The sequence below is a fragment of the Pristiophorus japonicus genome, chromosome 18, assembly GCF_044704955.1.
Source record: "Pristiophorus japonicus isolate sPriJap1 chromosome 18, sPriJap1.hap1, whole genome shotgun sequence".
Lineage (NCBI taxonomy): Eukaryota > Metazoa > Chordata > Chondrichthyes > Pristiophoridae > Pristiophorus > Pristiophorus japonicus.
Window position 1 is genome coordinate 31,497,349 of NC_091994.1, and position 25,612 is coordinate 31,522,960.

A 25,612-nucleotide genomic window follows, 5' to 3' on the forward strand; every position below is an offset into this window, starting at 1 on the left:
GAGACTTGTTTACCTGATGTACTATCAATAAGGTTTACACTGTGTATATATACTATGGTGGCACCACTAGAGGGTGCAACTGGTGGAAACCGGGGTTTCCTTCCCTGGTGGCAGGGGCTGTATAAAAGGGTAGTGACCATGCGGCTGCCTCACTCTTAGTTACGAATAAAGGACCAAGGTCACTACAGTTTGAGTACAACACATTGCCTCGTGGAGTCATTCATAAGTACATTACAGACATAACACCACGGAAAGTAGCAGCCTAGGTCGGGACCCAGCAATGCCAATCACACAAAGATAGGTGGTATTGTAAGTAATGTGGATGGAAGCATAAAATTACAAAGAGATATCAATAGATTATGCAAATGGACAAAACTGTGGCAAATGAATTTCAATGTAGGCAAGCGTGAGGTTATCCACTTTGAACTTTAAAAGATAGGTCAGAGTACTTTCTAAATGGTGAAAACTTCAAAAACAGTGGAGGTCCAAAGATTCTTAGGGGGTGATGCACATAGATCATTAAAATGTTATGGACAGGTATGGAAAATAATCAAAAAGGCTAATGGAATACTGGCATTTATATCTAGAGGACTAGAATACAAGGGGGTGGCAGCTATGCTACAGCTATACAAAGCCCTGATTGGACCATACCTGGAATATTGTGTTCAGTTCAGGGCACCACACCTTAGGAAGAATATATTGACCTTGGAGGGAGTGCAGTGTAGGCATACCAGAATGATACCCAGACTTCAAGGGTTAAATTATGACAAGCGATTACACAAACTCGAGTTGTAGTCCCTGGAATTTAGTAGGGTGATTTGATCGATATTTTCACGATATTAAGGGAAACCTTTTTAATAGATAGAGAGAAACTATTATCAACTAAGAAATCTAAGTCTAAATACCATTCTGTATGGACATCCACGCGAGACAATGAGCTAGTTGGTTTTGATTGAGGTAATATGTAATGGGGAGAGAATCTCATCCTGGAGTTCTAGCTTGATCTTTTAAAGTGGTATTGACAGCATTCATGATGCAATCCAGAGGCTGGCTTGTTCTGCTTGTTCTTCACACTGTGATTGAGAGGCAGAATCCATTTTGAGGAAATAAAGAAAATGTGGCCGCAAACACCACGTGGAGTACATTGTAAATACTGTATGATTGTGAAGAACTGTTCCTATTATTAGGATAGTATTTTGCAACAAGTTTTCTGACAAAAATTATCTGCTTGCCTTTACTTTTTCCTCCCATACTTTGTTAAGGATTTGATAACTATGTCTTTCCTTAATAGCCTCCCGGCAGTTCATCTCATATTGGACTCTGGCTAAGAGCATTGGGTGAGCAAGGGCAGCTCTATGGCCTCCATCAACAGCATTTTGCAGTCAGCCAGTTGGGTGGAGTGGCTACTGAAGTACACGTTTAAACAGAAACCCTGGAGACTTTCCCTCCTTCTACCAAGGAGACAGAGTGCATAACAATTTGGCCTAAGTTGGCAATTTACTATTTGGTTGTAATCCATGTGTCAGAGTTGGCACATCTACCTGATTACAATAGTCTGCCTGCCCCTTGTACTAACTCAATTTCCCCATGAGGCAGTACAGGGAAAAGAGTAATCATCTCTCTTTGGGACAAGAATTGGTTGAGAGGATGCTCTTGTGAAGGTTCAAATTCATCATTTTCTTGTCAAAGAATTTAGTGCTCCTTTTATTCTAGTTCTGAGTGAAAATATTGTTGATAGAAATTGGGAACGTTTCATCATGAGACACCATGCATACAATTTTGTAATAAGCCAATTATAACTTTGATCTTGTACATTATAGATTTGTAATGTATCTGTATCATCCCTAATTTTATATAATACAACATTGTAATATAAATTTACCGGCACAAAACATTTCTATTTTTTAATTTTTATTTTATTTTGGTATTTTACGCCACTGCTATAACACAGCCAAGAGAACTTCCTGGCCTATAAATTTGTCTTGTGTGGTGAGCGGGCACTGCATATAGCGGGCAGCTGATCTAATAACGCCTGTTTTGTGCCACTGCCCAGGATGAATTTCTAGGTCCCTGAATAACACTAACATCAAAAACAACTGAAAACAATTTTATTCAAAGTAAGATTATGTGATTAACAAAATGTATGCTGAAAAATCCAGATTTATAGCTGCTGTAAACTTTCATCGCTACTGACTACAAGAGCTCTCATGGATAGCAGATACAGCATGACTTCTAAATGTAACTTCAATGCTTGTCTGGTATAATATAATCCTGGGTACTTTGTCAAACTGTTGTTGGCTTCTGTGTTATCTGATCATGGTAGTTACGCATTTTGCTCTCAACCTTTTCAAATCCAGGCCGATCTTCCCATCTGTAAAAGAAAACATAGTGGAACATATAGTTGATTTTCCAGTTAAGGTGCAGTGATGTGCACATAGATGTTGCATTAGCTGTGGGGGGAACAGATCCAAACTTGGAGGGGTCCCAGAAATGTCAAACCTTTAACGAGATCACACTGGATCTGACTGGCTGTAAGACATAGAGGCCATGAGGAAAGGTGAATCCAATGGCCTCCACCAAGCTCAGGGCTAGTACTTCGACACACAATTCTTGTGGGCCCCATCAAGCATAAGCTGAGAACCCCCGCAGTCTAGATCCTGTTTCAAGCATTGTGAGCAACCATTGCCTATCTGTAAACAATTTTTCATTGGCCCTAAGCTGTATGACATAGTTATCCCATAACGTCGTCTCCCCCTCCTCACTCACTGACTCAGTCAACCACTCACCCACTCGAGCACTCATAAACATACATTCAAGCACTGCGTAATTCACGGTGCACCTGTTAGGAAGAGGAAGTGGTGATAGAAGTGAATCAGCAGCAACCTGTTGACCAGAGGGCCAGCATGTTTCCTTTCTCAGGAGTATTGCCTAGGGATTTGGACATCACAGTGGTGGGGTGGGGGGGATGCTGTTTATAAAATGGTATCACTGTACTAAGAAGGATCATTTATAGGATTCACTGTCCAAAACTACCCTGCGAGGTCTGCCTAGGAATACGCAGGAGTCCGCTAGTGACAGCTCTGTATTTAGTGCAAGAATGGCTTTGCTGTCCACATGTAGTGCATAGCAACTCCAAGAGTGACTCACACCTGTTCCCTGTGGCACTGAACCTAAGCATCATTGGAGTATCTATCACGAAAGCCTAGTCTGTTGCCCCAGAAGACTTGGGCTCCAATCTACATGAAGCTCCTTTGTCTGGCTTCAACATGCTAGGGGATCAGATTGAGAGAAAGCAGAGGCAGAAATTCACAGATTTTATTGCTGTCCACTGGAAGCACCCAGCAGCATTGACATGGCTAGAGATGGCATTGATGAGGCTGCTGCTTCTCATGGTAACACCACACGTATTCCATCCGGCCTCAGACTGTATAAGATAATGGCAGAGTCTGCATGGCGGCAGAAATGTTTCTGCAGCAATATCCTGTTTATCAATAACAACACTGTGGGAATACCTTCATCACATGGACTGAAGCGATTCAAGAAAGTGGCTCACCACCACCTACTCTAGGGCAATTAGGAATGGGCAATAAATGCTGGCCTTGACAGTGACACCACATCCTATGAATGAATTAAAAAAAAATTTTAAATCTGCATCCTGCTCTGACTAAAACAAACACTATGGGCCCAAGTTTCCACACGATAAAAAACGGGCGCCCCGCCGAGCTGGGCGCCCGCTTTTCGCGCCTAAAACGCCGCCGGAAAAAAAACTCGCGATTCTGGAGCGCCCTGCAGCTCCTTGTCTGTTTGGCGCAGCGCCCAGGGGGACGGAACCTACACTCGCGCCGATTTTGTAAGTGGGAGGGAGCGGGTACCATTTAAATTAGTTTTTTCCTGCCGGCAACGCTGTGCGTGCGCGTTGGAGCTTTCGCGCACACGCAGTGTGAGGGAAACATTGGCACTAGGCCATTTTTGTAGTTCTTTGTAGCTGTTTAGTTTTTGAACATTTTTTAATAAAAGCACATTGCCATCAGCACATCAGCACTGAGAAGGCTGCAGGAAGCCTCAGAAAGTTGAGGCAGCCGTTTCCCGACGACCTCCCCCTTTTGCTGTCGGGAAATGGCTCCTCAATTTCTGAGGCTTCCTGCAGCCTTCTGTCTCCTTCCCTCCCTCCCTCCCGCCCGCCGTCTGGAACGGCTTCCTCCCCGCCCCGCGTTCGGTCGGTTCCCTCCCTCCCTCCTTCCCCCACCCCCGCGTTCGGGAACGGCTGCCTCGTTTTGTGAGGCTTGCTGCAGCATTCTCCCTGGCTGAAGCACTTTCACACAGGTAGGAAGATGGTTTATTTAATCTTTTCTTTGCTTATAAATTTTTATTCAGGTTGGATTTATTTGTATAATATTTGTATAAGTATAAATAAGGATTTATTGTAGAATTTAATGACTTCCCTTCCCCCCCCCCTCCCCCCTCCCACCTCGTTCTGGACGCCTAATTTGTAACCTGCGCCTGATTTTTTAATGTGTAGAACAGGTTTTTTCAGTTCTACAAAAATCTTCACTTGCTCCATTCTAAGTTAGTTTGGAGTACGTTTTCGCTGTGGAAACTTTCAAATCAGGCGTCAGTGGCCGGACACGCCCCCTTTTGAAGAAAAAATTCTGCTCCAAAGTGGAACTGTTCTACCTGACTAGAACTGCAGAAAAAAAAATGTGGAGAATTGCGATTTCTAAGATAGTCCGGTCTCCACCAGTTGCTCTTAAAAATCAGGCGCAAATCATGTGGAAACTTGGGCCCTATGCCTCTTACCTATGCAAATGAGGGACAGCGCAGAGCCTAAAAACGGATCTAAAGCAATATCAGTCCTAATAATACCTCTTGTTCTCATTGTCTGGTGCAGGCATGCCCAGGGAGCGATGGAATTTAATTTCTCGTTTTGCTTCGTTTTTGCCACAGAGGGGGCAACCACATGAGAATATTTGACAGCTGAGGAAAAGGCTTCCCAAGGGAGACTGAACAGCACAATTTCCAGAATGAAAAATCATTGTTGAATATCTCTGGGGACATATTATGAACCACAGTGCTATTCCACAACTGACAGCTCCGGACAAAAGATATTAAAACTCCTTTGTTAGTCTTTAAGAACATAAGAACATAAGAAATAGGAGCAGGAGTATGCCATTTGCCCCTATGAGCCTGCTCCACCATTTAATACAATCATTTAATACAATTACAGTTGAGGCTAGCTCATTGAATGTATTCAAATCACAGATAGATAGATTTTTAACCAATAAGGGAATTAAGGGTTACGGGGAGCGGGCGCGTAAGTGGAGCTGAGTCCACGGCCAGATCAGCCATGATCTTGTTGAGTGGCGGAGCAGGCTCAAGGGGCTAGATGGCCTACTCCTGTTCCTAATTCTTATGTTCTTATGGCTGATCTGATCTTGGGCTCAGCTCCAACTCCCTGTCCGCTCCCCATAACCCTTCATTCCCTTATCGTTTAAAAATCTGTCTACCTCCGCCTTAAATATATTCAATGACCCAGCCTCCACAGCTCTCTGGGACAGAAAATTCCACAGATTTACGACTCTCTGAGAAGAAATTCCTCCTCATCTCAATTTTAAATGGGCGACCCCTTATTCTTAAACTATGCCCCTAGTTCTAGATTCTCTCATGAGTGGAAACATCCTCTCTGCATCTACATTGTCGAGTCCCCTCAGTATCTTATATGGTGCAATAAGATCACCCCTCATTCTTCTAAACTCCAATGAATATAGGCCCAACCTGCTCAACCTTTCTTCATAAGTCAACCATTTCATCTCAGGAATCAACCTAGTGAATCTTCTCTGAACTGCCTCCAATGCAAGTATATCCTTCCTTAAATAAGGAGACCAAAACTGTACGCAGTACTCTAGGTGTGGTCTCACCAATACCCTGTTCAGTTCCTGCTTTTATACTCCATCCCCCTTGCATTAAAGGCCAACATTCCATTTGCCTTCCTGATTACTTGCTGTACCTGCATACTATCGTTTTGTGTTTCATGCACAAGGACCCCAGGTCCCTTTGTACTGCAGCATTTTGTAATCTCTCTCCATTTAAATAATAATTTGTTTTTTTTATTCCTGCTGAAGTGGATCACCTCACACTTTCCCACATTATACTCCCTCTGCTAAATGTTTGCCCACTCACTCAGCCTGTTTATATCCCTTTGCAGATTATTTGTGTCCTCCTCACAACTTCCTTTCCCACCCATCTTTGTATCATCAGCAAACTTGGCTACATTACAGATCGGTCCCTTCATGCAAGTCATTAATATAGATTGTAAATAGCACCAATCCCTGTGGCACCCCACTAGTTACCATTTGCCAACCGGAAAATGACCCATTTATCCTGACTCCCTGTTTTCTGTTAGTTAGCCAATCCTCAATCCAGGCTAATATGTTCACTCTCTTAGACAGTCCCTCGGAGTAGAGGATGATTTGCTTCCACACTAAAAATGAGTTCTCAGGTGACTGAAGAGTCCAATGCGGAACCCACAGTCTCTGTCACAGGTGGGGCAGACGGTGGTTGAAGGAACGGGTGGGTGTGGTGCCTGGGCTTCCGCACTCTCCTTCCGCTGTCTACGCTTGGCTTCAGCTTGCTCTCGGCGATGAGACTCGAGGTGCTCAGCGCCTTCCCGGATACCCTTCCTCCACTTTGGGCAGTCTTAGGCCAGGGATTCCCTGGTGCTTGTGGGGATGTTGCACTTTTTCAAGGAGGCTTTGAGGGTGTCCTTGAAGCATTTCCTCTGCCCCCCCTAGGGCCCGCTTGCCATATCGAAGCTCCGGGTACAGCGCTTGCTTTGGGAATCTCGTGTCAGGCATGCAGACGATGTGGTCCGCCCAATGGAGCTGATCGAGTGTGGTCAATGCTTCGATGCTGGGAATGTTGACCTGAGCGAGAACACTGACATTAGTGCGCCTATCCTGCCAATGGATTTGCAGGATCTTGCGGAGGCAGCACTGGTGGTATTTCTCCAGTGTTTTGAGAAATACCACTGGAGAAATGGTGTCTGCTGTACATAGTCGATGTCTCTGAGCCATATTTACGTCTGCGCACACTCAGAGCTCAAACTCCAACCATTGTCAACACTTTCACCGAGGCGTACGAGAGCATGGGCCTTACACTAAACATCTATAAGATAAAGGTCCTGTACCAACCTGCCCCCGCCACACAGCACTACCCCCCCCGGTTAACAAAATCCACAACGAGGCATTGGACAATGTGGACCATTTTCCATTCCTCGGGAGCCTACTGTCAACAAGGGCAGACATCGACAACAAGGTCCAACACCGCCTTCAGTGTGCCAGTGCAGCCTTTAGTCGCCTGAGGAAGAGAGTGTTTGAAGAACAGGGCCTCAAACCCGGCACCAAGCTCATGGTCTACAGAGCAGTGGTGATACCCGCCCACCTAATATATTACCCCCAACCCCGTGAGCTCTTTTTTGCACATATAATGACAACATCGACAGCAAAAGCATTAGTCGTTTTGGAATTTGTGCAATTATTCTCTGTTGTATATGTTCAACCAAGACTTTGACAGCCAGAAGGTAAATTAAAGATTAGTATTTGTGAACCTTTTGCCTGCAGAGGAAACAGAGGATTCCAATAGCTTCCACACCTCTTATAACAGTCCAATGTCTCAATTATACATTTTTTCTGCGGATTTTCGAGGATTCACCAATGTTTTCAAGGGTTTTTTTGCTGTCATGCTTTGATTTCTCGAAAAGATGCTTTAAAATACTCTATGCATTTTGAATGGTGGCTGCTGCTAAATACAAATTTAACCATCTCACGTGGACCGCAGCAGTTGGAGAGCTGCATTCCAGGTGGATTTTTTCACAAACATCCTTGCAGTCTATTCTCACTTTCAAAAAATCCTGGCACAGATGATTATCATACAATTTGAGCAACACGGTTGGTGCCTGTGAAGTTAGCAATGTCCTGCATAGAAACATAGAAAATAGGTACAGGAATAGGCCATTCGGCCCTTCGAGCCTGCACCACCATTCGATATGATCATGGCTGATCATTCCCTCAGTATATTCCAGTGTTGGTATCTGGAGAAGAGTGAAGCGAAATGTGCATACCTTTGTTCATATTTCTATTGGCTCTGTCATACATGACAAAAATGACAGCACTCCAGAAAGGGTCTATTCAAACCTCTGTAGACAAGGGGGCGGAATTGGGGTACTTTGCGCCTCCCGAGCAGGGAGGTCGCTAACGGGGCGCAAATGAGTTTTCGCCCGGGCACGGCAAAAACAGCACCTCCCGCTAAATTGAGTGGGGGGGAGGGGTGGTTGCAGCAGCGGTAAGAAGTAACGCCCCACTCGACTGCGCCTCTCGTAACCGTCCCAGATGCTAAATTCGGTCGTGCACCCTGTCTTAACGCCTAGAGCTGACAACGACAGCTTCAGCTGTCGAGTTTCAGTCGGGAGTCGGCTGTAGGAGCACTATTTAAAGACGCCATATTTAGAAAATATTTTAGTCGGCCATTATTGTTTGCAGCTTACTAACACATAAGGGGCTGAAATTCATCACCTCGCCACCCACTGTCGCCGGCATTCCTCCTGAAGATCCGCCCCAGTGCCACTTTGGAGGTGTCCTGGAGCGGGCGGGAGGAGAGAGCCGCCGGGAACCACCCGCTGATGTCAGTGGACGGCCGAGTGGCGCAACTGACCTCCTACCCACCGAGCTCCCATATTCCTGTGGGCGGGAGTTGGCGGCAGAACGGGGGTGGACCGCTGTGAGGAGGCAGGTCTGTCCCCAACGGTAAGTTTGAAGAACCTGACAAAAGGGTAAGTGAACACTTTTTAAAAAAAATTTCTACAACGACTTACCTGGATGGGGGTCCCCTGAAGGTCTTCAGATAGTTTTAAAAATTTTTTACTGTTGATTTTTTTTTTCAGGTCATTGACCTTCCGTGGGTCTGACTCCATCCTCAGTGGCATTTGGGCGGCAAGTGCCTCTGCCACCGAGAATGAGACCTCCCGCCTACTGCCGCCCAGATTGGTGCCGTACGTCGTCCATTTGCCACCCGCCGACCTTCGAGGGACCTCACCGATGAATATCTCACCCAAAGTACCGTCCGGTACCTCGGCGGCCATCGGTGGCACTTTGGGCGGCACTTGGGCAGCGCTTGATGAAAATAGGCCCCAAGCAGACGGGCTGTTTGACAGATTTGTGCGATTTTTAGTTGAAGGAGTGTTCTGGCTCTTAAACATTCCTGTCTTTCATTGAGGGCAGATTTCAAACAATAACATTTATATCGTTTCATGGAGGCACTTGGCCTCCTGCTCCGATGTCACCATCGGAGGCAATGTAGGCAGGGAGAAAGGTGGGGAGAAAGGCGGGGAGAAAGACGGGGAGAAAGACAGCAAAATGTGGCCAGAGGGAGGAGGACCAACTGGGCCGTCAACAGGAGACTTGACCCTCCCAGGGTATTCCAGCAGCAGTTCTCATGCATCAATTTCACTGAGGGACAGTGTGTTTGAAGGCTGTGCTTCAGCAAGGACGTGGTCACAGAGCTCTGCCATCTCCTGCAATCAGACCTCGAGCCTCAGACCAGGGTGAGGAGGGCTCTCTCAGTGGCAGTCAAGGTCACCATCGCGTTCAATTTCTATGCCAATGGATCCTTCCAGTGTGCAACAGGAGACATCTCCAACGTCTCCCAGCTGCCGTCCATTGCTCCATCTACGAGGTCATAGATGCTCTACAGAAGGAGAAGGGACTACATTTCCTTCCCCATGACCAGAGAGAAGCAGCACGAGCGTGCTTGAGGATTCATCATCAGGCTTCCCCATGGTGCAAGGTGCCTCTGACTGCTCCCATGTTGCTTTGCAGACACTGTATCACAATCCTGAGGTATTCCGTAGCAAATGCTAATACTCACTGAATGTCCAGTTGTCGAATCCTCACCGTCAATGCCCGCTGTCCTGGCAGCAGCGATGATTCTACAGGATAGTTAAACTAAGTGTGAAGAGGGGATATAAGAATATGTACAAGAGTGATTGTTAAATATATTTGGTCTATATGATCCTCTGCAATATGTCCCCTGTGGCTGCAGCACGGCTGGGGGAAGGCTGTTATGTGTCAGGGCCAGAGACTACAGATGGCTTTGCAGGATGCCCTCAACCAGCTCTAGACCTGGAAGGCCCGGCTGTAGATTGCACCACCTCAGGCTGGGCGGTGGCAGTCTGGGCTGGCTGGGTGACTGGCAGTGACAAGTGCAATGTCGGTGTGGTAGTGGTGGGATCAGGAACGCTAGCATCCTGAGAGAGAACAGCAGGTTCCTGCTGCACTGACCCACTGCCACTCCCCTGGGGCAGCACCTCAGCATCCCCACCAATCTGCTGGAGCACAGATTGGTGGGCTGCTGCGAAACCATGAGATCCCCGGTGGACTGTGGTGAACGCAGTGGCAATGGCAGCAGTCAGAGCTCGCGTGGCATCCAGCTGAGACTGCATGAGAGCAGTCTGAGCTTCGATGGCACCAACCATCGTCTGCGTTACAACACCAAGACGCTGCGTTGTTTCCGCCTGTGCTGCAATGGAAGCTGTCACATTGACCATGGCACATGTCATGAGGTCTGGATCGACACGGTCTCTCTGGGAGCCCACCATCGTCTGCAGACTGGACATGATGGTCTCCATGGTGTGCGCAGAGCTCTGTGCAATGTTGGAGGTGGACTCCTCCACGCTCCTTACCATAGCAGAAAGGCCATCACCCGTCTTGTGAATGCCTCCCCATTGAGGTCCTCATCTGAGTCCTGTGCAGCAGAACCCATGCGCGAACTCTCCCTCCGGGGAGCTGGCTCCCAAGGTACCCTTTTCCCATGACTTTGCTGCAGCCCGCTAGGCCCTGGTGCATCACCCAGTGCAGAACCCTCTGCTAAACTAACTTTTAACGGCCGCATAGTGCCAGTCTCTGAGCCGGTGCCTATGGGTTTCAGATGCAATGAAGCAGTGCTTGGGTCCACCTCCTCCTCCTCTTCTCCCTCCTCAGTGTGATTGGGGAGGGGCTCAGGTACAGGCTGCACATCTGCTGGCTGATTATCTGAAAGCATAAATGGCACAAGACTCGCATTAAGGTGAGTGCAGTGGGGCAGGAATGGAGCAAGGAAGGCAGACAATATCAGGAGCTTGAAAATGATAAAGCCTTCTGGTGTGACAGGGAAGTGGGATGAGGAAAGGAGACGGGATAAAGATACCATTGTTACCCCCAGCGGGGTCGATGTCTCTGCCGGCCACAGTGCCCACCACCTGCAGCTCAATGAGCCACAACACTCACTCCTCCAGGTCAGAGAGCTCCTGCAGTTGAGGTTCACCCCCGTCAGTCCTCCACTGCTCCCTCCTATTATGTGCCATCCTGGCCTGCAAAAGAAAGGAACCTATGTGAGTAAGAGTCCAGCTATGTATATGGGAAATATGCCTGCTATGGTTGAATAGCTGTGAATGTAGGCAAGGCATGAGATGAGGATGTGAGTAGCTGTACATGTTTGGTGGTTGAGTGGTGATTTGCTCAGTGTGCACAAACAGCAGTTCAGAGGCTGGTATGTAGGCGATGTGGAAACATGTACTCACCTTGACCACCCGACTGAGGTCGTTGAACTTCTTGCATCACTGTGTCAGGGTTTGATCGGCTACAGTGCTGGCCGACACCTCCTTGGCCACTTCTCTACACATCATCTTGAAGACCTGTGGCAATGACCTCCTCCCAGATGCAGGAAACAGCGATTCCCTCCTTCTCTCCACTGCCCCCACCAATGTCTCCAATACCACATCATTGAAGCGTCTCGACCTCTCCCTTGCAGCAGGATTTCCAGCAGCCATCCTGGAAAGTTGTTTCAGTAGCTCACAGGTCTCCCTCAAATGCAGCAATGCTGAAAATGAGCAGGCGCAGCTTGACGTTACCTTCCCTTTAAGAGCAGCAATCAGCCAGTGTGAAGGATTGAAGGATGATTGCTGAATACAAGTCACCTGAAATTGGGTAGCGCTCTGCAATTAGCGCCCCTGCAATGACTCACTGAGGTCATTAGCACTTCCTTTACTGCCCCTCTTCCTTCCAGGGGCACTAAAGGCCAATTTAGCAGAAGTTAGGAATCGTCTGCTCCTGGCGCGAACTTTTCAGACTTTTAAAAGTTACCACCCCAAACAGCGTGCTATTGAATTTCACGCCCCAATTCTCCTTCTGTACATAATTGATCATTCTGGCAAAGCTGCATGGCACAATTTTAGTGGCACCCCAAATAGCACTGTAATAGCACCGTAATCATAACAAGACCAGAGATAACGTGCTGCACTGCACCGCGCACACACAAGGAGAGATAACAGCTGCCCACATGGAAGGTTTCTTGGGTACTCTGTCAATTTCTAACACCTCTGTATATTAAGTGACCCCGACCAAGGAAAATGAGTCAGAATCATCAGGGGGTTGGACGGGGTCATGGAAGGCTGTACCACTGATACTCTTCTACAAAGAAGAATAACGCTGTCCATTGCATCACCATTATGGCTCTGTCCGGGGTTTCTAAAAAGAGACTGCACTCATAGGCACATAAGAACATAAGAACATAAGAAATAGGAACAGAAGGCGGCCATAAGGTCCCTCGAGCCTGCTCCATCATTCAATATCATTGCTGATCGGATCATGGACTCAGGTCCACTTCCCTGCCCGCTCTCCATAACCCCTTATCCCCTTATCGTTTAACAAACTTTCTATTTCTGTCTTAAATTTATTCAATGACCCAGCTTCCACAGCTCTCTGAGGCAGCGAATTCCACAGATCCACAACCCTCTGAGAGAAGAAATTTCTCCTCATCTCAGTTTTAAATGGACGGCCCCTTATTCTAAGATCATGCCCTCTAGTTCTCGTCTCTCCTATCAGTGGAAACATCCTCTCTGCATCCACCTGCTCAAGCCCCCTCATAATCATACACATTTCGATAAGATCACCTCTCATTCTTCTGAATTCCAATGAGTAGTGACCGAACCTACTCAACCTTTCCTCATAAATCAACCCCCTCATCTCCAGAATCAACCTTGTGAACCTTCTCTGAACTGCCTCCAAAGCAAGTATATCCCTTCGTAAATATGGAAACCAAAACTGCACGCAGTATTCCAGGTGTGGCCTCACCCAATGCCCTATACAACTGTAGCAAGACTTCCCTGCTTTTATACTCCATCCCCTTTGCAATAAAGGCCAAGATTCCATTAGCCTTCCTGATCACTTGCTGTACCTGCATACTAACCTTTTGTGTTTCATGCACAAGTACCCCCAGGTCCCGCTGCACTGCAGCACTTTGCAATCTTTCTCCATTTAAATAATAACTTACTCTTTGATTTTTTTTCTGCCAAAGTGCATGACCTCACACTTTCCAAGATTATATTCCATCTGCCAAATTTTTGCCCACTCACTTAGCCTGTCTATGTCCTTTTGCAGATTTTTTGTGTTCTCCTCACACATTGCTTTTCCTCCCATCTATGTATCGTTGGCAAACTTGGCTACGTTACATTCGGTCCCTTCCCCCAAGTCATTAATATAGATTGTAAATAGTTGGTGGCCCAGCACTGATCCCTGCAGCACCCCACTGGCTACTAATTGCCAACCCGAGAATGAACCAATTATTCCGACTCTCTGTTTTCTGTTAGTTAGCCAATCCTCTATCCATGCTAATATATTACCCCCAACCCCGTGAACTTTTATCTTGTGCAGTAACCTTTTATGTGGCACCTTGTCAAATGCCTTTTGGAAGTCCAAATACACCACATCCACTGGTTCCCCTTTATCCGCCCTGTTCGTTACATCCTCAAAGAATTCTAGCAAGTTTGTCAAACATGACTTCCCCTTCATAAATCCATGCTGACTCTGCCTGACCTAATTATGCTTTTCCAAATGTCTTGCTAATGCTTCTTTAATAATGGACTTCAACATTTTCCCAACCACAGATGTTAGGCTAACTGGTCTATAGTTTCCTGCTTTTTGTCTGCCTCCTTTTTTAAATAGGGGCATTACATTTGCAGTTTTCCAATCTGCTGGGACCTCCCCAGAATCCAAGGAATTTTGGTAAATTACAACCAAGGTATCCACAATCCCTGCCGCTACTTCTCTTAAGACCCTAGGATGCAAGCCATCAGATCCAGGGGATTTATCTGCCTTTAGTCCCATTATCTTACCGAGTACCATCTCCTTAATGATTGTGATTGTGTTAAGTTCCTCCCCCCCTATAGCCCCTTGTCTATCCACTGTTGGGAGTATTATTACTGCCCTCTGGTCATGATGGTAAAGGATAGCAATGGCTTGCCAGCAGCCATCTACCTATTTATTGTTAGCTTTTGAATTCTGTGGGACTGCCGCACAATGAAAGCATCATGGCTGCTACCTAGTTAGTGACCATTGATGTCAGTTTGCAGCAGATGGCATAACTCTGCGACAGGCTCTTTGGTGAAGCAGAGACAGTGAAGGCAGATCTCCTCTGACATATTCAGATGGGTGTGGTCTTGTCTGTGAGACAAAATACACAGATTTCATTGTACCTGAATCTGTTATCACCTCATGAACTTGTGTAGCATATCTATATTATGCAGCACTTTCAGAAAACCTAAAGGGAGTTCCATCCTCACCACATTGTTTGCTGCAAGTTGAATTGCAGTAGCAAATGAGCACATTGTAGAGAAATACTCAGAACTGAATTTTGAATGAAACTAATATAAGGAAGAAAATGTAGCTAAATATGAATGCAAAAGTTTTTTTTTGAGTTAGCAATCAAATTCTGTAACAGTCAGCTTGCCTTAACAAACTTATTATAGCTGGTCCAAACAAATGATTTGTTATTTGCCTATTTCATATGGGTAAGCCCAGCACTGCAGTATACAAAAAACATTCTCAAGCTTCTGAGACTTCACTGAGCCTGCAGCACAACCTCCCTACAACCCCCAAATATGCATGGCTTCACTCCTGTCCCACAGGCCTGAAGACCTGATTTTACAATGAATTCTGCCCCCTAGTGTCAGAGCATCAGTGCTACAAGAAGTAGGACACAGCTCTACACCTGCATATCTCACATGGTCTGCCTTTCTATTCACAGCCAAACATAAATGGGCTGCAGACCTGCTGTCAGACCTCTGCCACTCGTGCCAAATGTGTGTAAAACAAGTGCAGGATAACTAACCCTTTATTTCTCCCTCACCCTGAGGGGAAGCACTTGAGCTTCACCTGGTGCACCTCCATAATGGCATGACTGAAATCATTCCTATTGACCATTCCTACAAAATCATATAACATGAACCAGGAAACTGATGAAGAAAGTGCTTAGGTGGAATTTATCAGTGCTTGCATTAGAAATGAATGGAGCTAAGCTAATAACACAAATGTAGAAAAGTAAAGTAAAGTAAGTTCATAAATGGGAACGTATCAGCTGATTATTTTAAAGAACATTTTTCTGCTTACATTTAGCCTACATTTTATGATTATTATGAATAGCTAAAGCAGTCAAGTGCGTCCAGTTGTTAAAGACTGTGTAGTTTCCTGTTTGAACGGCTGTTGATGATGGTATCAAGCAGCGCAATAGAGACACCGAGAAACCAATTTCAATACTTACTGATAGTTTCTATTGTATTTAAACAAACATAAGAATATTTGATAATTAAACAAATTATACCACAAGCTTATAAAGTTTGATATAGAATTTAAACTTATTTTATTGAAAATTTGTGAAAACTTGTTAAAAATATTACAAACTTAGTATTTCTGCCACCACAAAACCACTGCTAAAAATAATGATCAAGAGACACTTATTGTCAACAGCAGCACTGCCATGTGATTCTTGAATGTACTTAGCCACACATTAGAGATAAGGCACATACCACACCAACGCACTCCCCTGTCACACATTTACTAACACCTCATTTCGATGTAAAACATTGAAAAAAGCTAACTGTGACCTTGTTCGTGCGAACAGAAATAATAGCTTATTTAGGAATGTAAGAATTATTTTTAAAAAGTTAAACCAGGACCTGAAAAGAATCTGGATGACGGAGTTAGTTGTATGGGGTGAATCAATAGCCTTCTCTCTTTTTCTCCAATCTCATTTTCTGATATGATTATGGTTGAGTTTAAAGTCTAAGAGAAACATTGATAGCTTTGGGCTTCATGAAAAGCATACTGATCATAAAAACTGAAGAACATAAGAAATAGAAGCAGGAGTAGGCCATTCGGCCCTTCGTGTCTGCTCCGACATTCAATAAGTTTATGGCTGATCTTCTACCTCAACACCACTTTCCCGTCCTATCCCCACATCTCTTGATTCCCTTAGTATCCAAAAATCAATCGATCTCTGTCTTGAATTTATTCAATGACTGAGAAGCCACAGCCCTCTGGGGTAAAGAATTCCAAAGACTCACCACCCCTTTGAATGAAGAAATTTCTCCTCATCTCAGTCCTAAGCCCTTATTCAGAGACTGTGACCCCTAGTTCTAGACTCCCCAGCCAGGGGAAACATCCTCCCAGCATATACCCTGCCAAGCCACTTAAGAATTGTATATGTTTCAATAAACTCTAGCAAATATAGGTCTAGTTTACTCAATCTCACCTCAGAGGACAATCCCCTCATCCCAATAACCAGTCTTGTAAACCTTTGTTGCACTCCCTCTAAGGCAAGTATATCCTTCCTTAGGTAAGGAGACAAAAACAAACGGTACTGCAGGTGTGGTCTCACCAAGGCCCGATATAATTGCAATAAGACTTCTTGGGGCCGAAATTCATGGTCTGGATAAGGCCCGTTACCGCCAGAAAGCGCCGGCTGGGTGGCGGAGTCGAGCGACCGCCGACTTCTGGTCCAATGGCCGCCACAATCCAAATTCAGCTTGGGGTTGTTTCTGGCAGTCCCCACGACCACCCCACTGCTGCCGACTGCCCCAAGCGCATCATCAAAGTGCGCATCCCCAATCTCCCGCACCTCCATCACAATCCGCGCAAAATTTATGTATTAAAAACCTAACTCCGCCACGCGATGCCCCCGACAGCTTTCTCTGTCGGTGCACCTTGTTTTGTGTGTGTGAACCACAGTAGCGCGGTGGCCCTTCAAGTGGAGGGCGCACTGCCGCGGCCGCCATGGTTTTTTTTTGCCAGCCAATTTCTCGATCGGCCGGACAATTATGCCCCCAGGTTCAGTCGGGCCACCAACAGGCAGCCTGGCACCCCCTCTTGGGTGCCAGGCTGCTGGCCCGGCCGAAACCCTCCCCTCCACTGGGCTGGTGGCCCAGTGACCGATTCTAATTATTGGCTGCTTCTCTCCCCTTTAAAGCAGGGGAGAGACGTGTTGACGCAGATGTTCAATGACATCACCACCGCTCCACTGCTGAGTGACAGCGGCGGAGAATCCGTCCCGCCTCCACTTCCGCCCCTCATCAGCACTTACCGCCGCACTTCTGCCCACATTATGACTGGCTTCTGGTCCAATCCGAAAAGAACAGCAAAGAGAAGAAAATCAACAGAGAGCCCGCCTCATTGGACCCGATGGTAAAAACTTTTTAAAAACTGAATGTGCGCCAGCTTTCTGGCGGGCATGAATTTCGGCCCCCTTTACTCGTATACTCCAATCCCTTTGTAATACAGGCTAACATACCATTTGCTTTCCAAATTACTTGCTGTACCTGCTTGTTAACGTTCTGTGATTTGTGTACAAGGCACCCAAGTCCCTCTGAATATCAACATTTCGCAGTTACTCACTTAAAAAAGATATTCTGCTTTTCTATTTTTTCGACCATAGTGGATAACTTCACACTTTTCCACATTATAATTCAATCTGCCACGTTCTTGCCCACTCACTTAACCTGTCTATATCCCTTTGCAGTCTCTTTGCATCCTCCTCACAGCTTACTTTCCCAACTTATTTGAAACTTATGTACCCCCTATACAGGGTATAAAAAGAGATTTGTTGCTGACATCTCTGACGAGTGAAAGCAAAGTGGCATACTGTTCTACGCCAATGGAAGTGGTGCTTTTAATGTATCTTCACATTTATAGTCTGTGTTCAGTTATAAAGAGTATCTGATTAAAACTGAATACTGGATGTGTTAGATTCATATGTTTTATAAACCATTGTTCACTTACTGATTTGAAGCCAAATATCTATAAATCCATTTGAACTTACTTGTAAGTCCAGCACTCTTGCATCAGTTCGTGCATTTCATCCGGACACTCAGCAGGGCGATCCAATCGACCTCCGTGCTCAATAAAAGAAACTACTTCTGGGCCTTTCATTTTCTGTAAAACAGAATAGATTCACTTTTATTACCGACGGAGATGATTTAAAAGCCTGGAAACTGATGTAGTTGTGCAACTGGGAGATTAACGGGGTATTCCAGATGTTTTTCAGGAGTAGGCTCCCTTGGCCATTTGCTACCCCCAATATCCCTACTTCTGAAGATGTATAATTCAGGTGAGCTTCCGTCCACATGGTTGGTCACACATATAAATACCCCTGGGAGGGCAGGGCAGAGGCTGCACTGAAAAAGTGGCTGAAAGTTAAGACTTCTTGCCCACACATCGCCCAATTTGGTGCTGTAGTCTGGAGCAGCCCACAGGAAATATAGGAAAGGAGCTGTTCTGTGTAGGACAGAAGGGCAACCTTCACAAAAACGACTCATACAGCAAGTGTCACAGGAGGCAGCAGCCAGGGTGAATGCTGCCTGCACAACCCAGAGAACCTGGACCTGATAAGAACCAAAATGGCAGATCTGAAGTAAGTCCACACCGTAAGATTTCTACACCAAGTAATAGGTATGCATGCCAGAAAGTGTTCCCTCATAAAGTATAACTCATTTACTGCTGCCCTCTCCAAGCTATTTGTACACACTTACCTTGTGCACTTCTGCCAGAAGATAGTTAGAGAGATAAAGTAGAGTAGGAAGCTTTTTACTTTGGAGCTCTTCTGATGGATGGAAATTGTCTTTCCAGTCCTGTATAGACATTTGTTCTTAACAATATCAGGACATATGGGAAAGAATGAGGCTAGTTAAGTGCATCATCTGTAGTTATTGTCTCCTGGAGCTTGCTTGATTGCCTTAGGGAATCAGGGAGAAATTTCCCAGAGGCTTTGGTTTTCTGAACTTGGCCACAATCTCCATTACACTCTGTATTGTTCTGCCTCCCACATGACTGGTGAAGGCTGTGTATGTGGCTGCACCATCTAATGGATAGGGGAAGTATTGATTGGTCTGATTGGTACGAAACAAATATCCTGATGGAACTGACACCCTCACACAAGTACCAGAAAAACCCACGGGAATAAAGAGCACTGCATATGGCAGTACAGTCCAGAAATAGTTATCCCCAGAAGGATAAATACCTGAAGGGTCCACCCAACAAATGAAATGGGAAAAAAACAGACATAGTAGGGGGTGCGGAAGTCAGAAAAATAAGCATTTTCTTTACAAAGGTAGAACAATTATAGATAAAATCAACATAAATGTATATATAATTAATTGGAGTCACCTCCAATCTGAAATAGTGATTTCAAATGACAGGATAATATGCACAAAAAAATTACTCAGTGGTTTGCCCATTCCATGGTCATTCTGTACAATACTTCAACTCTCTCTGCAAAGGATAAACAGCTCTGATAAAATCTCCTCTGATAGTTCAGAAAGTAAATGCACTGCATGGTGTTTTCATGAGTCACACAGATCAAGAATGTGTCTGATTTGATCCATCAACCATATTGAGTGAACAATGGAGATATTACAGTTCACTTTAGCAGTTACAGGTGATCAATGATTACTGTGGTGTCCCTGCACCTTACTACAAACTCACACGAGGCATAGATATATCAGACACGGTCACTCTGTGACCTTCACCTTTATTGCCAGGACCAAGGAGTGCTGACCCTGGGTGGGACCTCCCCTTTTATACCTGGAAACCCAGGTGAGGAGTGTCTCCCGCAAGTTCACCCCCTGTGGTCAGGGTGTGCATTTCTAGGGTACAGGTACAGTGTACATGCGTTACAGTTACATGACTATGTCATAGCAAGATGGTTAAATACATGACAATACATGTCAGCTGACCATTAATGACACAGTACGTATGTATGGACATTAGATACATGTTCAATTTGAATGCCTCCTGCTGCTTTCTGGCACTTGTGCAGGTTTCCAGCTGACGAATGGCCAATTAGGAAAAGCACTGAAAGGCCGCTGCCATCGATAAAGCCAGTAAGTAACTGCTCTCGGGTAAGGACGGGTGAAGATTAGGGGAAAATTGTGATAAAACTGTCATATTTTGATCTCAGTATCCTAGATAGATTTCCATGATCCCAGAATTAAAATTAGATTATTATTTTCTAGTTACTGATTTACAAACAAATCTGGCCCAAACCGCACTAATCTCGCAAAGTTGTTCACGGGAAAGATCTTCAATTGCTCCAAAGAGTGGAGTGAAACATGATCTGAGGTGAAGAATAATAGTTATGACCCCACAATACCACCCAAACATGACATGAGCTTACCTTGTATGGCTTTTGTCCAAAAGTCAATGCTTCCCACATAGTAATACCAAAGCTCCAGACATCAGCTTTGCTTGAAAATTTCCGGAAATTTATACATTCTGGTGCATACCACTTCACTGGCCATTTCCCAGCAGTTCGAGCCTAAGATCGAAACAACAGTAAAACTCTTGCTAAAAATTCTTCAACAAATGCTCCCTCAGTGTAACTTCAGTGCTTGTTGTGATGCCAAGATACATAGATCATGAATATTCCTGCTTTAATTAGAGTGTCATGGTGATGGATAAGGGGGTGAAATTGGGCAATGAGGCCTACCATTGCTTCATCAGCTGAATTTCTCTTGCCCTGTTCCTTCTCTGCTCATCACATGTAAATGGTTTTGTGGTTGGGGCATAGGTTCCCAGCCCATGTCTCTCCCATCCACCCTGTTCCATGCACTCTCCAGAACTGCCAGGTAAACCATGGTCTGGGGTGGCCCAAAGCCTGCAGTCTATGATTCTGTCGGGTCTTCTGGCCCTGTGCTCCCTTTAAGCCTCCTTAAGACATCTTCTGACAGCAGTGGTCCTGCTGCAGCTCCACCTGTATCTTCCTGGGGCCCAGTGTTGGGCTCTCACTAGGTGGGAATTCCTTAAGGAGTGGGATCAGAAAAATCCAACCCTCACTGTTTAGCAATTCCCACTAAAGAACAGCATGCAGGACAGCAAGCAACTACGGAGCTGTACCATTGCATTAATCAGAGCCTACAGGAGGCCTTTAAATTTTAGCGAAGGAGTATCAGAGAGTATATCCAAGGCAGCTCAAGGCTCTCCCAAGACCACCAAAATAGGTGAGAAAATTAAAGCAAACCAACGTGATATTGCATTATGTATGATTTAATTGCATAGTAAAATAAAATATGGTACAATAAATGGGTTTTCTTATATAGGATAAATTTACAAAGATAAGTTCCCCAATAAAAAAATAATCTGTATATGGAAACATGTGGTTGTAATAATGACACACACAGATAGCAAATTCAATTCCTGGTCTGTGCTGATCTCAGCAAAGGTAGCAATACAGGACCCACAGTTGGCTTAAGTATCCTTAGGCTAGAAAGGTGAAAAATAAATTAGAATTCCCACTCCTGATCACTGCGCAAAAGCGTTATCAGCCTTTAGCCGCAGGTAGGAGGAGATAGATCAAATAATGTCATCATCTGACATTATAATTGTACAGATGTTTGCTTATTCCCTTCCCTGCTTGAACGCAAATTGCAAAAGACCATATTTATCACACGGTCTTCAGTTCTAAAGTTAACCATTGGGTGCCGGATGTTGCCGTTCTGGGTCTAAAGTTGGATGTGATCCACTTTTTACACACCATCTTCAACAGAGCGGCAAAACAGAAAATACTTTGAAGCGACGTTAAAGCTGGTGTGCAAATGCAAATTTAATGGGTTCAATCATAATATTTTGGTGGTCTTGGGAGAGCCTTCAGCTGCCTTGGATAGGCCTCTGCTACTTCCTTCCCGAAACCACACTGCCTCTCTGCTTCTCTCTTTACTTTAAAAGCCTCATGACAACTTAGCTCTTTGACAAAGCTTTCAATCATCTCTCTTAATTCCTCCATTAAGGCTCAACATCTGTTCTTCCCTTCCTCTCTAATGTGTCTTGTGGCTTTTTTCGACATTCAAAGGCATTATATAAATACGAGTTGTTGTCACATTAGGGAGCAGAAAATTGGCCAGGGCACTCACTCTTTATCACAATTCAGTGACCCCAGCTTGTGTGGATGTGCGCACATGGCAGCTGAGGATAGAATCTGGCTCAGTTACGATATCCTTATAGTCGAATAGTGCCAACACTCACTGCCAAACTCACATATACCATAATGAATTGGCCAGAAATAGCAGCGAACCTGGGGACTGGGAGAAATTTAGAACTCAGCAGAGGAGGACAAAGGGTTTGATTAGGACAGGGAAAATGGAGTACGAGAAGAAGCTTGCAGGGAACATTAAGGCGGATTGCAAAAGTTTCTATAGGTATGTAAAGAGAAAAAGGTTGGTGAAGACAAACGTAGGTCCCCTGCAGTCAGAATCAGGGGAAGTCATAACGGGGAACAAAGAAATGGCAGACCAATTGAACAAGTACTTTGGTTCGGTATTCACTAAGGAGGATACAAACAACCTTCCGGATATAAAAGGGGTCAGAGGGTCTAGTAAGGAGGGGGAACTGAGGGAAATCTTTATTAGTCGGGAAATTGTGTTGGGGAAATTGATGGGATTGAAGGCCGATAAATCCCCAGGGCCTGATGGACTGCATCCTAGAGTACTTAAGGAGGTGGCCTTGGAAATAGCGGATGCATTGACAGTCATTTTCCAACATTCCATTGACTCTGGATCAGTTCCTATGGAGTGGAGGGTAGCCAATGTAACCCCACCTTTTAAAAAAGGAGGGAGAGAGAAAACAGGGAATTATAGACCGGTCAGCCTGACCTCAGTAGTGGGTAAAATGATGGAATCAATTATTAAGGATGTCATAGCAGTGCATCTGGAAAATGGTGACATGATAGGTCCAAGTCAGCATGGATTTGTGAAAGGGAAATCATGCTTGACAAATCTTCTGGAATTTTTTGAGGATGTTTCCAGTAAAGTGGACAAAGGAGAACCAGTTGATGTGGTATATTTGGACTTTCAGAAGGCTTTTGACAAGGTCCCACACAAGAGATTAATGTGCAAAGTTAAAGCTCATGGGATTGGGGGTAGTGTGCTGACGTGGATTGAGAACTGGTTGTCAGACAGGAAGCAAAGAGTAGGAGTAAATGGGTACTTTTCAGAATGGCAGGCAGTGACTAGTGGAGTGCCGCAAGGTTCTGTGCTGGGGCCCCAGCTGTTTACATTGTACATTAATGATTTAGACGAGGGGATTAAATGCAGTATCTCCAAATTTGCGGATGATACTAAGTTGGGTGGCAGTGTGAGCTGCGAGGAGGATGCTATTAGGCTGCAGAGTGACTTGGATAGGTTAGGTGAGTGGGCAAATGCATGGCAGATGAAGTATAATGTGGATAAATGTGAAGTTATCCACTTTGGTGGTAAAAACAGAGAGACAGACTATTATCTGAATGGTGACAGATTAGGAAAAGGGAAGGTGCAACGAGACCTGGGTGTCATGGTACATCAGTCATTGAAGGTTGGCATGCAGGTACAGCAGGCGGTTAAGAAAGCAAATGGCATGTTGGCCTTCATAGCGAGGGGATTTGAATACAGGGGCAGGGAGGTGTTGCTGCAGTTGTACGGGGCCTTGGTGAGGCCACACCTGGAGTATTGTGTACAGTTTTGGTCTCCTAACTTGAGGAAGGACATTCTTGCTATTGAGGGAGTGCAGCGAAGGTTCACCAGACTGATTCCCGGGATGGCAGGACTGACCTATCAAGAAAGATTGGATCAACTGGGCTTGTATTCACTGGAGTTCAGAAGAATGAGAGGGGACCTCATAGAAACGTTTAAAATTCTGACGGGTTTAGACAGGTTAGATGCAGAAAGAATGTTCCCAATGTTGGGGAAGTCCAGAACCAGGGGTCACAGTCTGAGGATAAGGGGTAAGCCATTTAGGACCGAGATGAGGAGAAACTTCTTCACCCAGAGAGTGGTGAACCTGTGGAATTCTCTACCACAGAAAGTAGTTGAGGCCAATTCACTAAATATATTCAAAAGGGAGTTAGATGAAGTCCTTACTACTCGGGGGATCAAGGGTTATGGCGAGAAAGCAGGAAGGGGGTACTGAAGTTTCATGTTCAGCCATGAACTCATTGAATGGCGGTGCAGGCTAGAAGGGCTGAATGGCCTGCTCCTGCACCTATTTTCTATGTTTCTATGTTTCTATGAGACAACCAATGCCCAAGGAACTAAAGATTTTGAGTGAGGAGTGGAGAAATTGGTAGAAAAAAGCCCTCTGTGATATTAATGATAGCCTTCATCTTAGGACACAACAAATTATTGAGCAAACTGCACACAGAACAAAAGTTGTACCACCTTAAACATTCACTCCCTGAACCACCGGCGCACCATGGCTGCATAGTGTACCATCTACAAGATGCACTGCCGCAACTCGCCAATACTTCTTCGGCAGCACCTCCCAAACCCGTGACCTCTATCACCTAGAAGGACAAGGGCAGCAGGCACATGGGAACACCACCATCTCCACGTTCCCCTCCAAATTCCAAACCATCCCGACTTGGAAGTATATCGCCGTTCCTTCATCATTGCTGGTTAAAACTCCTGGAACTTCCTCCCTAACAACACTGTGGGAGTATCTTCACCACACGGACAGCAGCAATTCAAGAAGGCGGCTCACCACCATCTTCTCAAGGGCAATTAGGGATGGGCAATAAATGCTGGCCTTGCCAGTGATGCCCACATCTCAGAAACGAATAAAAAAAACATTGCATATCAAATCATCCTCAGTTAATAGGATACAATGCCCACAGAATCAAGCATTTTATTTCTGTGCATATTCACACATTGTAACCCATTATATGCTCTGGATATTTACTAGCAACTATGACGGGACCCCTCTATTGCACCTGGTGACATTTTCTGAGTTAAATACCATAGAATACTATCTGATGATTCAACTCTAGATTTTCAGTGAATATTTTGACTGGGATTGTCATGAGAAGGTTTACCTTGTAGTAGCTGTCGTCAGCGCCTATTGCTTTGGACAATCCAAAATCACTAATCTTGGCATAATGCTGATTGACCAGCAGGACATTTCTGGCAGCAAGATCTCTGTGCACAAAATTATTTTCTTCCAGGTACTTCATTCCTACAGAAACTTGGTGGAGCAATTCAACAACGTTGTCGATGGAAATGTGATCTCTGGTGAGAAAATATATTAGGGAAGATGTATTTTTAGATAATCTGCTGGAAATGTTTTCTGCCAATAATAAATATAAGAACTTATCTTATGCTAAAGAATATTTTGTTATTATTTATTTTCTTTATATTACGATTTAAAAATTGAGAACAGGATAATAAACAAAAAACAAACATGTATTGTAAAGTTACATTGAGACATAGGCAAAGTAAAGACATCTAGAAAATGTA

At 45.0% G+C, this 25,612-nt stretch overlaps 1 protein-coding gene across 1 annotated transcript in view; it reads right to left on the reverse strand.

Annotated features, from left to right (window-relative positions):
• Positions 1-2,094: 2,094 nt before the first annotated feature.
• Positions 2,095-25,612, reverse strand: part of zap70 (zeta chain of T cell receptor associated protein kinase 70) — a 133,217-nt gene continuing 109,699 nt past the window's right edge. The window contains exons 10-13 of the mRNA XM_070860837.1: positions 25,192-25,384; positions 20,530-20,670; positions 18,178-18,290; positions 2,095-2,371 (exon numbers count right to left, since the gene is read on the reverse strand). Coding sequence (XP_070716938.1) covers positions 2,284-2,371; positions 18,178-18,290; positions 20,530-20,670; positions 25,192-25,384 — 535 coding nt within the window. The 3' untranslated portion in view covers positions 2,095-2,283. The remainder of the gene's footprint in view (positions 2,372-18,177; positions 18,291-20,529; positions 20,671-25,191; positions 25,385-25,612) is intronic.